This window comes from Amia ocellicauda, chromosome 7 (assembly GCF_036373705.1).
Source record: "Amia ocellicauda isolate fAmiCal2 chromosome 7, fAmiCal2.hap1, whole genome shotgun sequence".
Classification (NCBI taxonomy): Eukaryota; Metazoa; Chordata; class Actinopteri; order Amiiformes; family Amiidae; genus Amia; species Amia ocellicauda.
The window spans coordinates 37,001,881-37,016,116 of NC_089856.1; the positions used below are offsets into that span (position 1 = coordinate 37,001,881).

The 14,236-nt window shown below is 42.6% G+C and overlaps 1 protein-coding gene across 1 annotated transcript; it reads right to left on the reverse strand.

Annotated features, from left to right (window-relative positions):
* Positions 1 to 982: 982 nt before the first annotated feature.
* LOC136754104 (extracellular calcium-sensing receptor-like) lies at positions 983 to 9,705 on the reverse strand. Its single transcript, XM_066710433.1, has 7 exons — positions 9,693 to 9,705; positions 5,565 to 5,772; positions 5,085 to 5,376; positions 3,531 to 4,361; positions 2,428 to 2,655; positions 2,223 to 2,346; positions 983 to 1,947 (listed from the first exon to the last, which is right to left on the reverse strand). Exons 1-7 carry the CDS (start codon positions 9,703 to 9,705, stop codon positions 1,037 to 1,039), a joined length of 2,607 nt encoding a protein of 868 aa, XP_066566530.1. The 3' UTR covers positions 983 to 1,036.
* Between the last annotated feature and the right edge of the window lie 4,531 nt (positions 9,706 to 14,236).

Below are 14,236 nucleotides of genomic sequence, written 5' to 3' on the forward strand. Positions count from 1 at the left end.
CTCTCAGAGTCAATTCAATCAGTGCTCTCAGGCTGTTGACCAACGCCGCGGATCTATTAGGTTAGAACACACCCATAGTAGAAATGGGGCATGGTTTTCGCATAACTGTATTAGAAAAAAACGACGCGGTTCCAATGGAAGTGCATTGAAACCCCTCCCCCTTGGACAGTGCTTCCTTTTTCAGATTTTCGCAACCTATCATTAATTTTTATCTAAATTTGCATGACTTGATTAAATAATTGAAAAACAAAAAAACAACTATGAATTGTGTAGTATAGATGTGCACAATAAGTAACTGTTCTTGGTGCTTCTCACAGAGCAGGCAGAGTGAATTTGAGCTGCTATAGGAGTGAGGGAGGTGCTCTGGTGTTGTGTGTTCAGGAGAGCACCTCAGGGGCTGCAGTGTTCTGACCCAAGAGTCAGTCACAGGGAAGAGCAGAAAGTATACCAACAGTGAAACCTGTTGCAACTGGCTTCCATTTTTGAAAGATTTCAGTCATATCAATGTATTTTCACGCAGTCCTTATAATTGTTTTCTAATATATTTCTGATATATTTTTAATTTAATATGATTTGTATTGTATGTTCTATTACCCTACTCTTGTGTGAGTAGACTGATGATGATGTACAGAGAAACAGAGAACAAACATTTTGACATAATATGTTTTAATTAAATGTACAAAGCAGTGCAGTTAATACAAATTACAGCAATTGCACTTTCACAAACATTCTGGCTGACCAGGTGAAAGAGTGGAGAAGCAACTCACTATCAATGAAGTACCAGGTAACATAAATAATGGAAAGTGCCCTTCCCAAAATTAAAATATGACATGTTCAAGACTTTCAACAGGAAAAACTGTAAATGGTTTTATGACCATTTTAGTAATTCTCTACATTAGATCATAGTTCTACATCTAAGGTAATAGCTTTTAAAGGAACTTTGGTCTACGATCAATGCATGGGGACACAGTATCAGGTTATTAATCTTATTATAGAACACACAACAAAACAACATTATGGATAGTAAATTTGTAAGTTACTTCCTAGGAGCTGCTCTCCCCATGAGGGCTTTCTTGGTGTTTTTCTCTGGACAAAGCAGAATAATGTAACATTTTGGAGCAAAGATCGCAATGAGGAGACCGAAGCTTGAAGCCAAGATGGCAAATATCTCGACAGCGTCCGAGTATTTCCCCGGAGAGCTGACATACGCTGGAATGAAAGCGATCCAAACTGCACAGAAGATGAGCATGCTGAAAGTGATGAACTTGGCTTCATTAAAGTTATCTGGCAGATTTCTGGCCAGGAAAGCCAGCAGAAAGCACACACTGGCCAGCAAGCCTATGTACCCAAGTAAGCAGCTAAATCCAGTGATGGATCCAATGTTACATTCAAAAATGATTTTTGAGTTTTGATACTTGGTATTTTTGAAAGGCACAGGGGATGCAGTGGTCAGCCATATGACACAGATCACAGCTTGGATTACTGTAAAGCAGACAACAGTACCTCTCTGTTGGGCAGCTCCAAACCATTTCATGACATTGTTATCAGGAAGTGTGGCTTTAAATGCCATTATGACAACAATAGTTTTGACAAGAATACAAGAGATACACAAAACAAAGCTGATTCCAAACACAACATGTCTCAGCATACAAGTCAAGTGCAGTGGCTGGCCAATAAAGAGCAATGAGCAAAGAAAGCAGAGAATCAATGAAAGCAGCAGGAGGAAGCTCAGTTCTGAGTTGTTGGCTTTTACAACTGGGGTGTTCCTGTAGTAAATGAACGTGGCTAAAACTGTAGTAGAGACACATGACCCAAACAATGAGATTGTTGTCAGAGAAAATCCCAGCGGCTCCTCATAGGTGAGAAACTCAATGTCCTTCAGCACACACTGGTCTCTTTTTGGGTTGGACCAGAAATCTGCTGGACATTTGACACACACATTGGAATCTGATAGAAAGAAGATCACATTTATTTACAACATACAATTAAAGTATATTGTAGACAACAATTACATTAAGACTTTTATTTACAACATACAATTTAAGTGGAATGTAGCACATAAACTCTTTCAGACATTTTGCTTTTTCATGTAATTTAGGCTTGTTTTTTATATAAGGTCCAACCTAAAAATAAGATGGTGTACAGTTTTTTCAGCAAAAGTTCTTAAACAATCATGATATTGTTGTAAATCTATAGTATGTAAGTACAAAAACTCTGCTTACCAGTGTGGTTGCTGATTTCTCCCTCTGCACAAGGTATACAGTCGAAACAGCAGAGTGGCTCCCCTTTCCTGGCTGCCTTTCTGGTACCAGGCAGACAGCTTTCACTGCACACAGACCTGGGGGGCTAGAACACGATAATAAAGATCTATATTTCATGGTAATGCATTTCATATTTTCATAATTTAACAGAATTTACAGGTCATACAGTGTTCGAAACGAAATTCCAAAAGATCTTGTCCTTTTGGAGTGTAAGTTCCTGTCCAGCAGGAGCCGACTCATCGAAAAGACCGATTGTTTCTATTTTCATAGAGCCATCGTTGGCCCTCTGCCAGTTCATCACGTCATAGATTGTAGGAACATCCCCATTCTCATCAAATGACACCCTGTCTCCATAGTGAGTAGTGAAGTTCACTCTCTTCAGGTAGTGCAGGAGCTTTAGATTAAACAGGAAAGCAAAATAAATGACATTTTGTCATGAAATGGAAGTGAATGTGAGCTGTTTTCTGAAGAATCATGCAGTAACATAATATTGCTCTATCTTTCAATATCTTTTAACTGATAATATTTGCATTAATGGTATGATTTTTTCTGGAGATCACAAGATACATGCATAATTTAAAAGCTATTGTTACCCGACTGTCAAAATGCATTCGTTTTTAATACTGTAACCATCACAAGTTATTGAGGCTGGTGTATGTTATGCATTTTCATTGTGGTTATAGTTACTGTCAATTATACGTTGTAACAAAAACTCATGAGATTGTGGATGAAATTTGACAAGGTTCTTATTTTTGCAAATGTTTGCAAAATACACCAAACAGGTATTATCATATGGCTATCTTTAATTACTTTGGCGAGCTAAATTAGTTATTTTTGTGCATAGGTAAATGCTGAGAAGTATCCTAAAGGCAGCACTGTGTAGTAGTGGTTAGGGCTCTGGATTCATGACTGGAAGGTTGTGTGTTCAAATCCTGGGTGGAGCAGTGCTGTTGTACCCTTGAGAAAGTTGCTCCACTTAGATTGCTCCAGTAAAATACCTAGCTGTATAAATGGGTACAAATGTAAGTTGCCCTGGATAAGAGCATCAGCTAAATGACAAAAATAATAATAAAGTATCCTGCTCTTATTGTCTTCTGTATATAGATTAGATCCTGTGTATTTTACTTTATTTTAAAATAACACAATTAAAGTTTTCATGCATATAACTGATACATTATAATAATTGATAGATTTTTTTCTACAGATTTTAAGCATATACAAATATTAATTGACTCTTACTTTTATCTTATCCAAAGAATATGTCCTCACCTGCCAGGGCTGCACACTTGTGATGTCAGCACAGGAGTTATTTTCAAATGGCCCTTTTCCAAATTCACAGGACATCAGATTATGTAGGGAATGTGCCAAGGTGTACACTGCTTTATAAACAGTGTAGGCACCCCTCAACCCTGACATGTCACTATATGAAGTCTGTGTACTCTTGATATCCTCTGATCCTGTACATATTTTGCTCTTTAGCAGCTCTGAAGTATTTGAACTAATTGTTTTCAATTGGAATTTGCAATTGAACATTTCTTCCCAGAACTGGTTGATTAAATTGTTGTTGAGTTCAAGGACAGGTCGAACCTGGAGGAGAAACTCTTTCAGTCCAGGGATTTCTCCTCTGCGAATGGTGATTCCTATTGTGCCACCAAATGAGCTGAATGTTTCTGCACTAAGTATTGCAGTGGAGGTAGTCCAGCCTTCACTTGCAATCCATTGTCTGTCTGTGATGTTCTGGTGAACAATTTCTCTAGCTAAAGGAATTAAATATGCTACTGAGGAGAAGACAACAATAACTCTTGCAGTTGACTGCTTAATAGTTTGCACAATTTTAAGTATTTGAGCCTTTGTGCTGACACTGGGGAGAGTTTCTGAGAAAGCTATGCAGCCAAATGTATTTGCTTGTTCAATAAAAGTCTTGACCACATACTGACCATAGTCATCACTGCTTGCTATGGTCCCCACCCAGGTCCATCCATAGTGCTTGATAATTTGAATAATGGCCTTGACTTGGAAAGCATTACTTGGGATAGTCCTGAAAAATGAAGGGAACTCTTTTCTGTTGCTTAAACAGGAGCATGTGGCACCATAGCTGACCTGGAAAGACAAACAAACACAAAAACAAGGGATTATTTAATTATGTACAATTATGGATATTTTATTTGTTGTGAAAAACAATTTATAAGTGAAAGTGTTTATAATAATAGTACAACTAATAATAATAACAATAATTATAGTAATTATAAGAATTTAGTTCTAGATTCATATATGTGTATATGTACACATATATGAATCTAGAACTAAATTCAGTTTACAGCTATAAATATACAGCTCTGGAAAAAATTAAGAGACCACTTAACATTGATTTCAGAACTTGGAGTGGTGTCTTAATTTTTTCCAGAGCTGTATGTATACAAACATACATACATACATACATACATATAGAAGTTAATGGACCTGTGAACAAACTAAAATATGTGACGTCACTGAAAATGTTGAAATGAGACAAAAAAGAAGAAGAGATCAAAGATGGACAAAGGAAGCTATCGAATGATCCCAACAGACCTAAAAAGACCTTGAAGATGACCATGTGAAAGATGGGATGATTAAATAATAAACTTTGCAGATGTGACATGGAAAAGAGAAACTGTAAATAGAAGCAAATGGAAACATCTTTGGGAGGCTTTCGCCCAACAGCAAATCAATATGAATGAATTTGACAGTTTGAGATTCATTTTTCTCTAATTGATTGAACTTTAACTTGAATAATTTATTAATTTCTATAGTATTAGTCTTTATATATACAGTATGTTACAGTACCAATGGAACATTGAAAAGACCCAGCACTCTAGATATTGAAATGGAATTAGTTGAATCAGGATCCCCAACAATGCCTAAGACTGGGGGTGTCCCTGTACAGCTGTAGTCAGTGAAAATGTCGCCCACTCCGCTGATCAGGGCTATGGCTGCTCGAAACGCTCCTGCCAGGTTGACACAGTTGTCATACAGCCTGTAGCCCAGAGTGATGTTAGGAAGAAGGGCAGGGTCTCTGTTTATTTCCTCTATAGTAAAAGCCATTGCCTGTGCATACTGGAAAGATCGCAATTGAAAGCTGAAAGAAGAGAGGAGAAACATTACAAAATTAGAGGACATTAAGAGAATGATAATACACTATGATAATTAGAAGTATTATGCAATACTGAACATTTTAGTGCAAATTAATCTCTTATGAGTTCCTTAATCCTGGTTTGAAAGTAAAGCAGTTTGTTGAACTCCAAAGCATTCAGTGATTACACTCACCTCTCACATCTCAACTGCTCTGGTTTTGAAGTGAAGGTCAGTTCAGGATATACTGTTGCAAAATGCAATGGAAATAATCCCCCCAAAACAATGTCACCTTTTTTATACAACCCATTCAACTCAAAGTTTCCTTGCAGTTTACAAATTGGCAAATCAGAAGAATAAGCTAAATAGTCTGATCCCAGTAATAAAGAAAAACACAGAATGACTTCCATAGCTGCTGTATACATAACCCTACGTGTTCTAATGTAAGATATTGCTATTATATAGACACTATCTTATCCCTCAGAGAGACCCTTGCTAAGCAATATTGTCAATATGACGCTGTGACATCCCAAAGCTAAACCAACTAGAGAACTATTCATATTAGATGAATGATCCGAAAAACATGTGCAACACAATATCCCAGATTTAGCAAAAGTATTGATTTACTTTTTTTTGATAGCATGTTGTTATTATTATTTGCGTTTTGTGCTGCAATATATATATATATATATATATATATATAGATGGGTGTCAATTTAAATGAAAAACATGAATAAATGAGTGGAGGAACATAATGAATGCAGATGCCTCCAAAGAGGTGTACTGCATGATACAATTAAGCATTTAACATCCTTCATACTCTGTGGCATAAAAATGGTGGGCAGGACCAGTTGACCTCGATTTTGGATCAAGAGGGCAAAAGGAAAGGATCTAAGTGACTTTGAAAGAGGGGTCATTACTGGGACACTAATGGCAGGAGCTTCAAAGACTGCTCAACGCCCTAGTGTTTGCAAGGATGACAATGCCCCCATCCACAGGGCACAAGGGGTCACTGAATGGTTTGATGAGTATGAACATTATGTGAATCATATGCTATGGCCTGTTTTGGTGGTTCATGGTGGCCCAACACCTTACTGAGAAACTTTATATTGTTTTTTCCTTTAATTTGTCACCCGTCTGTATGTATTGTAGGACAACAAATTTTGCTTGAAATTTCAGAAAACATTAAAGATAAATGGGAAGGCATTTCTGAATTCACATCTGTCACCAGCACTCCAAATGGAGCATAGTCTAAAGTTAAAAAACACAGGTTTGTGACAAGATAAGTTAACTATTTCCCATATCTGGGTCCCGATTAAATACAAAATTTGGTTTTAAATCAAACACAATTTGCACTGCGAGAAAATAACTGCGAGACAACAACATGAAAATGGTCTTGTGGCTCCTCTAGTTTTAGACAACTTTGAAGTTATGGCAAAATGTAAAAGAAAGCCCATCCTGCATGTTTGTACAGGTGCTGCTCCGTGGGTTTATTCGCAGCCTCCACAGCTCTGTGTGTTCAGTGGAAATAACTTATTGCTACAGTAGCCGGAATACAGGTGTACAGTAACAAATTAGATTAATCATTTTGTGTTTTGTTCAGCAATGTGTCAGTGTTCATTTCGGCTATGTTTTTTACATATTTGTTTATTAATGATGTATTTAATTCAGCTGTTTGTTTATTCTGCTCTTGCATTTGTTTATTATTCAGAAAACTCTTTTATGTCTTTTTTTTTCCTTCTTAACAGATCTTTAGGGGGAGTAGTGCCTGCTATCGAGTAAATATTAAACCCCACTCATACTCATGTTTCCATGCATGATACATTTGGCATTAGTTTCATAAAGTGAGCAAACAGCTGATTCCAGACAGGTTAAATCCAACACAAGGGCAAATGTAATGCTGGACAGTATCTGTTTATATTAGGTTAGCATACATATTCTTGTTAAAATATAACAGCATAACAGCAGTTCTCATTCACTGTTATCACATCCAGATACCGCATAGAAATCCGTGTAAGTATACTTTCTTACAGTGTATCTGTACCATAGAACCACGTAAAGTAACGCACTCACCGCAGATTTCATATGTATTCTAATATATGCATTTTGTAACCGAAGTTTGGACATATCAGGTTTTCAATAATTCATGCATATCTCTCTCTATATGGACTGAAGGTGACTTTTAAGAGACAAACCCTGCATCGAATGACACTGCTGTCAAAGCGGCTGTAACTTAAATATACAGTATAATTGCTATTATCTGTATTTACACGAATAGGTAAAGCATATGAATATTATATTTATGAGCTATTCTTACAGGCATACAGTATATGGTTGCCTAACTTGCAAGCCAACACATCCAGTGAATGAGGTTTATGCACTGAACAGTGGGTGGTTTAAATAAATAAATAATCCCCTAAAGACAAATTTGCACAGATAAATTTAGGATTGGAAGAAAATATAGGCCTAATCTTAGAAAACTCTGAACAGTTAGTTATCTTGCAGTGTGTGGTCAATGTTTTACCTTTATCCCAGGCACAGTATAGAAAGTGGAAATGAGAACTATACATGTTACATTGACACAATACACAAAGCAGGTGTGGTGGGCTGTCGGATCGCACCCCGCCCCCAACATACACACAACTGGACATATTACAAACTGTACTGTAAAGAGAATTTATGTATGGATATGCAATTTAGACAATGGTACAAGTGTAAATATACCTGTGTAACATGATCATATATTTAACATGTATGTTTAAACATTGAACACTGGTTTCTGCATTACATCATTTGTCAGTGTGGCCACAGTGCACACATTGTTTGGAGAGATATGACGAGTGCGAAGGTGCGCAGGATCTACTGTCAGTAGTGCACCTTGAGACACCAAGCATACACTATATGTACAGTTTTGTAGCTGGTGCATCACAATTTGTATCTGCACCACTACACATAAGTGGATGCTGAATAAAAGATTTACATTGATCTGTAATTCACATATGAGCAAACACATCAGCATTGATCAACCCGCTAATAGATAACACCTAGATAAGGCTGTCTGCCAATAATAATAATAATAACATAACATGTATAACATGTATAACAGGGTTATGGTTAGGTATTAGTGTTAGGGTTAGGGTAAGTGTGGGTTCATGTGCTCAACATCAGAACTCAGATGATGTTCATGATGTATTGATGTTTAAATCCTATAGTATTCATATTGTAAAGCTGTCCTGGAACTATGGAGTGCTGACAGCTGCCTCCAGCACCGCTTTGGACTGGGTGAGTGGCCCGAAATTATGAGGGAGAGACTGTGCCAAAGAAAAAGGGGAGCTGGGAAACGTTTGGGGCTGCTAGAGGCAGATATCACATACTTCATGCGGGGAGGCTATCCGAGTTTTCCACCCGACGTTCAAGGGGAGTTAGCACTGCAGGCATTTTTAAAAGCACTGTCCCCTGAGGAGTTAAACCGACATGTGTACTTAGCAGCCTCAGCCACACTAGACCAAGCCGTGAATATTGCTACACGAGGAGAGACTGTGTTTATGGAGGGTAGGAGTAAAGTGAAGAGAGCCCTTCCATGCTGTCCGGCAGAGGAGATATTGATGGAGTATGAGAGTGAGGGGGAAGAGGCTGTCAATCATGCAGGCCCCGATCAATCGGCTATAATAGTGAGGTGCAGCCGCTGCGGGAGGAATGGCCAGGTAGCGAGAGATTGCCGCGTGCGGGAACCTTGCCTATGTCAGCAACCGGTGGGAAACTCCAACGGGACAGCCTAGATGGGGGAGGGCAGCCCCCTGTTTCTGTTTCCCCTGCTCTCAAACCCCCTGTTATCACTTCCGGTCTGGGAGAAACCACAGTAGGTAGAGTGGGTCGAGGGCGCAGCATGTACATTACCTGCAAACTAGAAGGCACACTATGCAAGGCTTTAATTGACACTGGCTCCACTATTACACTGCTTCGAATGGGGGTGTTGCCGGGGACCACTGACACCCCTCCTCCTGGTTGGGAGGCCACTACACTAGCACTTAGGACTGTAACAGGGCAACGTGCCATTATGCGGGGCAAAAAGGAACTACTGGTCAGACATGGAGACAATGTTTCTGGCTAGCAGATATTAATGAAAGCTGCATCATAGGTCTGGACTTACTGTCTCGCATGGGAGGATTCATTGATTTAAAAGGGTTGGTGTTAGTGAGCCACAGAGGGGGACTTACCACAGCGAGTTCTTCACCCCCACCATCTTCATCACCATCCTCTTCCTCTTTGGCTGTATTGCCATCGCCGTGCACCCGCCAGAAGCACCAGTATGAGACGCACTACCGGGGGCCCACATGGACTTGGGGACCTTGTATGGGTGTACAGCCCCCGGTGGCGTAAGGGGCTCTCCAAAAAGCTGACTCCATTCAAGGACTTAAGGAGACAGCGTTGAAGTTCTATGTTTTACGACACAGGCCTGTGCCCACCAAAGTATAACAGATAACACGTCCATGATGGAGACCCCACAACTGACAACTGGGTTGCCATGCCCCGTCTCAACAGAGACTAGCACCACATTACAATTGAAGATTTCTTTTGTGGAACACAGACATTCAAGGTACTTTATATATTCCATAAACCAGGACAACAAACCCAAATACAAACTACATGCTAGTAACAGAAGTGTTCTTCCTCAGTTTGATAACAAACAATAAAAGGTGACTAACAAACTAAGTAACTAACTTAATGACACTTAAGTAATTCGACCTCAGAACCAAAATATGAATAAGCCATGTTTAGTCTTAAAAGAAAGAGTATTAGCTAAAACAACCATTGGACCATTTATATTTCACATACAACATTAACATTTGGTAAGAGAATTATTCACACATCCTAATTGATCCTCCACTGACATGGGCATCAGACCAGCCCCCCCTGGAATTCCAAGAAAACTCAAATTTAACATTACCAAAAAAGAACACCTGGCTTGTTTGGTATCAAATGTAAGGTCATGCTTTGAGGGACTTGATGTAGTTGATAGAACTAAAACTTTACAATATAGAGAGTTAGAAACTATAGGTAACATTTGAACCATTTTTCACTTTCCTCAAAGCCATCACACCCCCAATTCACATTTTGTAGGAATCAAGGGAGAAGAATGGCAAAGTTTTATTACCCCAAACCTGACCAATCAGAAGTTTGGAAGGAAAGAGATTATAATCTATTTGAATTGTTAGTTTTAACTTTCTATTTTTATACATTTTAGACAGAGTGGTACAATCTGGAGTGGAATAACCTAGGAGAAGAAACCAAGGAGACGAAATCCAGGAAAACTGAACCAAAAATCCGAAAACTTTGCAACCGTCCTCAAGTTGACACAGTCTGCCAGCCCTCCCCGTTATCAAACATCTGCATAAGGATAGGTTGCGTATGCAACCCTGGTTATCTGAAAAAGGAAGCACTGCCCAAGGGGGGGGGGTTTCTGCGTACTGCTGTAGGAACCTGGTTGAAATGTCACGATATCAAAGCTGCCATTGGCCCCTGTGCTCGTCACTCAGCCCAGGTTCCACTTCCTGTTCTATAAAACGTGACGTCAGCGCAGGTTCGTCCTCTTTTGCCAGGAGCCAGGAATCCCACGTGACCTTGCAGCCCTTGGGCAGTGATTCCTTTTTCAGATAACTGGGGCTGCATACGCAACCTATCATTACTTTCAAGTCGGAAGCACTGCCCGTGGGGGAGGGGTTACTGTATAACCAAGCCGTCGCAAGGGAGGAGGCAGCGAGCTGATAAGGGAGCCTGCCCCGAGGTGTACCGCTAGGGGCCTCGGCAACACAACTCCAGACAGTAACCTCAGGGGCCCCGCAGGGCCGCACCTGAGCCGCCCAGCAGTGAGGACCGTAGTCACGCTCTTACCGGGAACTGTCTAGAATCAGCATATACAAGCGGGGCTACAGAGGTCAACTCTTACGCCCTCACAATAGCAAGGCTAGGAGCGAGGCCGAATCAACTTGCACAATACCTGGTGCGGGCAATCAAGCAACTTGTGCAGCCTCAGCACATATCATGGCAGTGGACCACTGATCCAATATGAGCGGGGCCACAGACCCAATGAAAAAACAAACAGAATACATAGCTGGCTAGTCAACAGAGTAGCCGAGCTGAACAAGAATATACAATATGTACATATCACGTAACAGCAACGTGCCTGTAGGCCACATGACAGGCCCTGGGAACACATCAACAGGGCTGTCAGTAAATCCAGGAGCAGCTCGCGTGGGTGTTCGACTGGAAGGCATAGTCTGGTGGAAGGGAAAGACACGGTTCACTAGCTCCCTCAGGATGCACTTAACAGGGGCAGACTGGGACAGGAAAAGGAAGGAGTCAGAGCCCGTAGGCTACTGGGGCTTGACTGCAGCCAACACCGGGTTCCCAATGGAAGGGACCGGTCCCATCACGTCCAACCTAGTAGAACCGGGCAAGTGTAAGTGGCGAGGCCCAAGCTGCAGCCAACAAATGTCTGCCAAGGGGGCGCCTTGAAAAAGGGCCCAAGATGTGGCAACACCTCGAGTTGAGTGGGCCACCAGGTGATCAGGCACCGGGGTACTGGTGGACTCGTAGGCCATGGTAATGGTGTCCACAATCCAATGCGAGAGGTGCTGCTTTTAAAGCGCCTGGCCCTGTGTGCACGTAAGACAAAAACAGTTGGTCTGAGTGCCTAATGTCCTTAGTGCGTTCCAAATAGCACCTGAAGGCCCACACAGGGCAGAGCAGGTGAAGCCAACTCTCTTGCTCTGAAGCGAAGGGAGGAGGATGAAAAGCCATCAACTCAATAGGCCTGTTGATATGGAATGGAGACAGCACTTTTGGGAGGAATGCAGGGATAGGCCGTAGAGCCATCTCCCGCAAATTGAAGAGGGTGAGGGTCTGTGATGCAGCCGCTAGGAGGCCAAGCAGCTTTTGGCAAAGGGACACCCTGACACGAGCTCTCAGTCAAAAGAGGGAGAGACACGTGTGTATGGAGGCAACTCTCTTTGGTGCCAGCATGGCGAGCATGGCAACTGAATTGAGGCGCAGTTTGAGGAACTGCGCCTGCTGAGTTGGCGTCAGGCGGCTCTTCTCTCAATTGACCTGAAGGCCCAATTTGGAGAGGCGGCCTAAAATCAGGTTTATGTGTTCCTGAATCTGCTCCCTCGAGTGAGAACAAACCAGCCAGTCGTCTAGATAGTTGAGGACGTGGACCCCCTGACAACGCAAGGGGGCTAACATGACGTCCATGCACAACAGGCCGAAGGGGAGAACAGCAAACTCGAGCGCTCGGCCCTCGAAGGCGAAGTGGAGAAACTTCCTGTGCACCTGCGCAATGGGGATGTGAAAGTAAGCATCTTTCAGATCCACCGTGGTGGACCAGTCGCTGGGCTTGATGGCCTGGGACATGGTGCGCAGGTTGAGCATCTTGAAGTGCAACACCTTGTGGTGGCGGTTCAGGCATCTCAGACATAAGATGGGGCGGAAACCGCCATCTTTCTTGGGCACAAGGAAGTATAGGGAATATAATCCCTCGTGCTGCCCCGGCGGGGGCACTTTGCGGATTGCTCGGTTCTCCAGGAGATCGGCAATTTCAACACGCTTCCACACCATGCCCTGGAAGGGAGGTGGACTTGCCTGAAATTGTAGGGAGTAGCCAACTGATATAATTTGTAGTGTTGCCAATTTGAGAGTTGCTGGGTGGTGTAAGGGTGGGCCAAAGGCTGCTGGAACGCCTCAGGGACAGGGCTCGGGTGGTGGAGGCGGTGGGGTCAGGCCAGGTCCCCTCCTACCATGAGCTGCCATGGGAGTGGGTGGGAGTGGGAGCGACCAACTCCTCTATGAGCTCCGCCTCCAGCTCTGAGTCCTCATCAGGCCATGGTGTGTGGGGGGCGGCACCTGTTGCGCTGCCTACGCTGCCTGCGCTGCCTGCGTTGCCTGCACAGCCAGGAGAGCACAGATCTGGTCCATCCTGCTATTCAAAGCCAGGACCTCTGTCACCGACAGTGCAGCAGGGAGGAGGCGAGGGATGACGTCAAAGAGGCGGAGGGCTTCACTGCGACACCAACCACACATAACCTTGCTGTTGCCGGACTGAACACTGTGTATACCAAACACCAGGTGCTGGATACAAGCACTGTGTAGGGCCGTAGGCTTAACAACACCGTGTGTGCCGGGGTTTCTGGGGACACTGGGTGAAGTGGAGTCCGGGGTCTGAGGGGTCCGAGAGTAGTAGACCACCAGCCGTAGCGGGATCTAAAACCGAGGCCTACACGCACGGACCGGGAGGGCTAGCAGTGCTTGTTCTCAGTGAACTGAGAGAGCGAGATCTCCTACAACCGCACAAGTGTGCTGTAGTGTGGGCGCAATCCGGCGGAGGAGCACCTCACGTGGGCGAGGTCTCTTACAACCCACTGAGGCTCAGGCCGGGCAGCCAGGCCTCGGATTTTATTGCCGCTGTTAGCACTCCTGCTGTGGAGGAAAAAGCCCTGTGGACAAAAAACCAACACAGCAAGCATATATAAGGCACTATATAAACATGACTATTATTTTTAAAGTATGCTATTTGTGGCCGAAACTGAAACCGAAAGCGCAAGGAGCGCAGACGGAACTGAGTCAAATAATAACTAATAGTACAAATAGACAATGAAAATAAAAGGTGGTGACAGCACAGCCGTGAAGCCAGCCAACCGAATAGCAATAATAATTATTGTAAACAATAAAAACAAGGTCTAATGCATGGACAAGACACAGGGCTTTTTCCGCCACAGCAGGAGCACTAGCAGCAGCAGTAAAATCTGAGGCCCAGCTGTCCGGTTTAAGGTCGTAAAATCTCGCCATCGAGAGGTGCTCCACAACAGCAG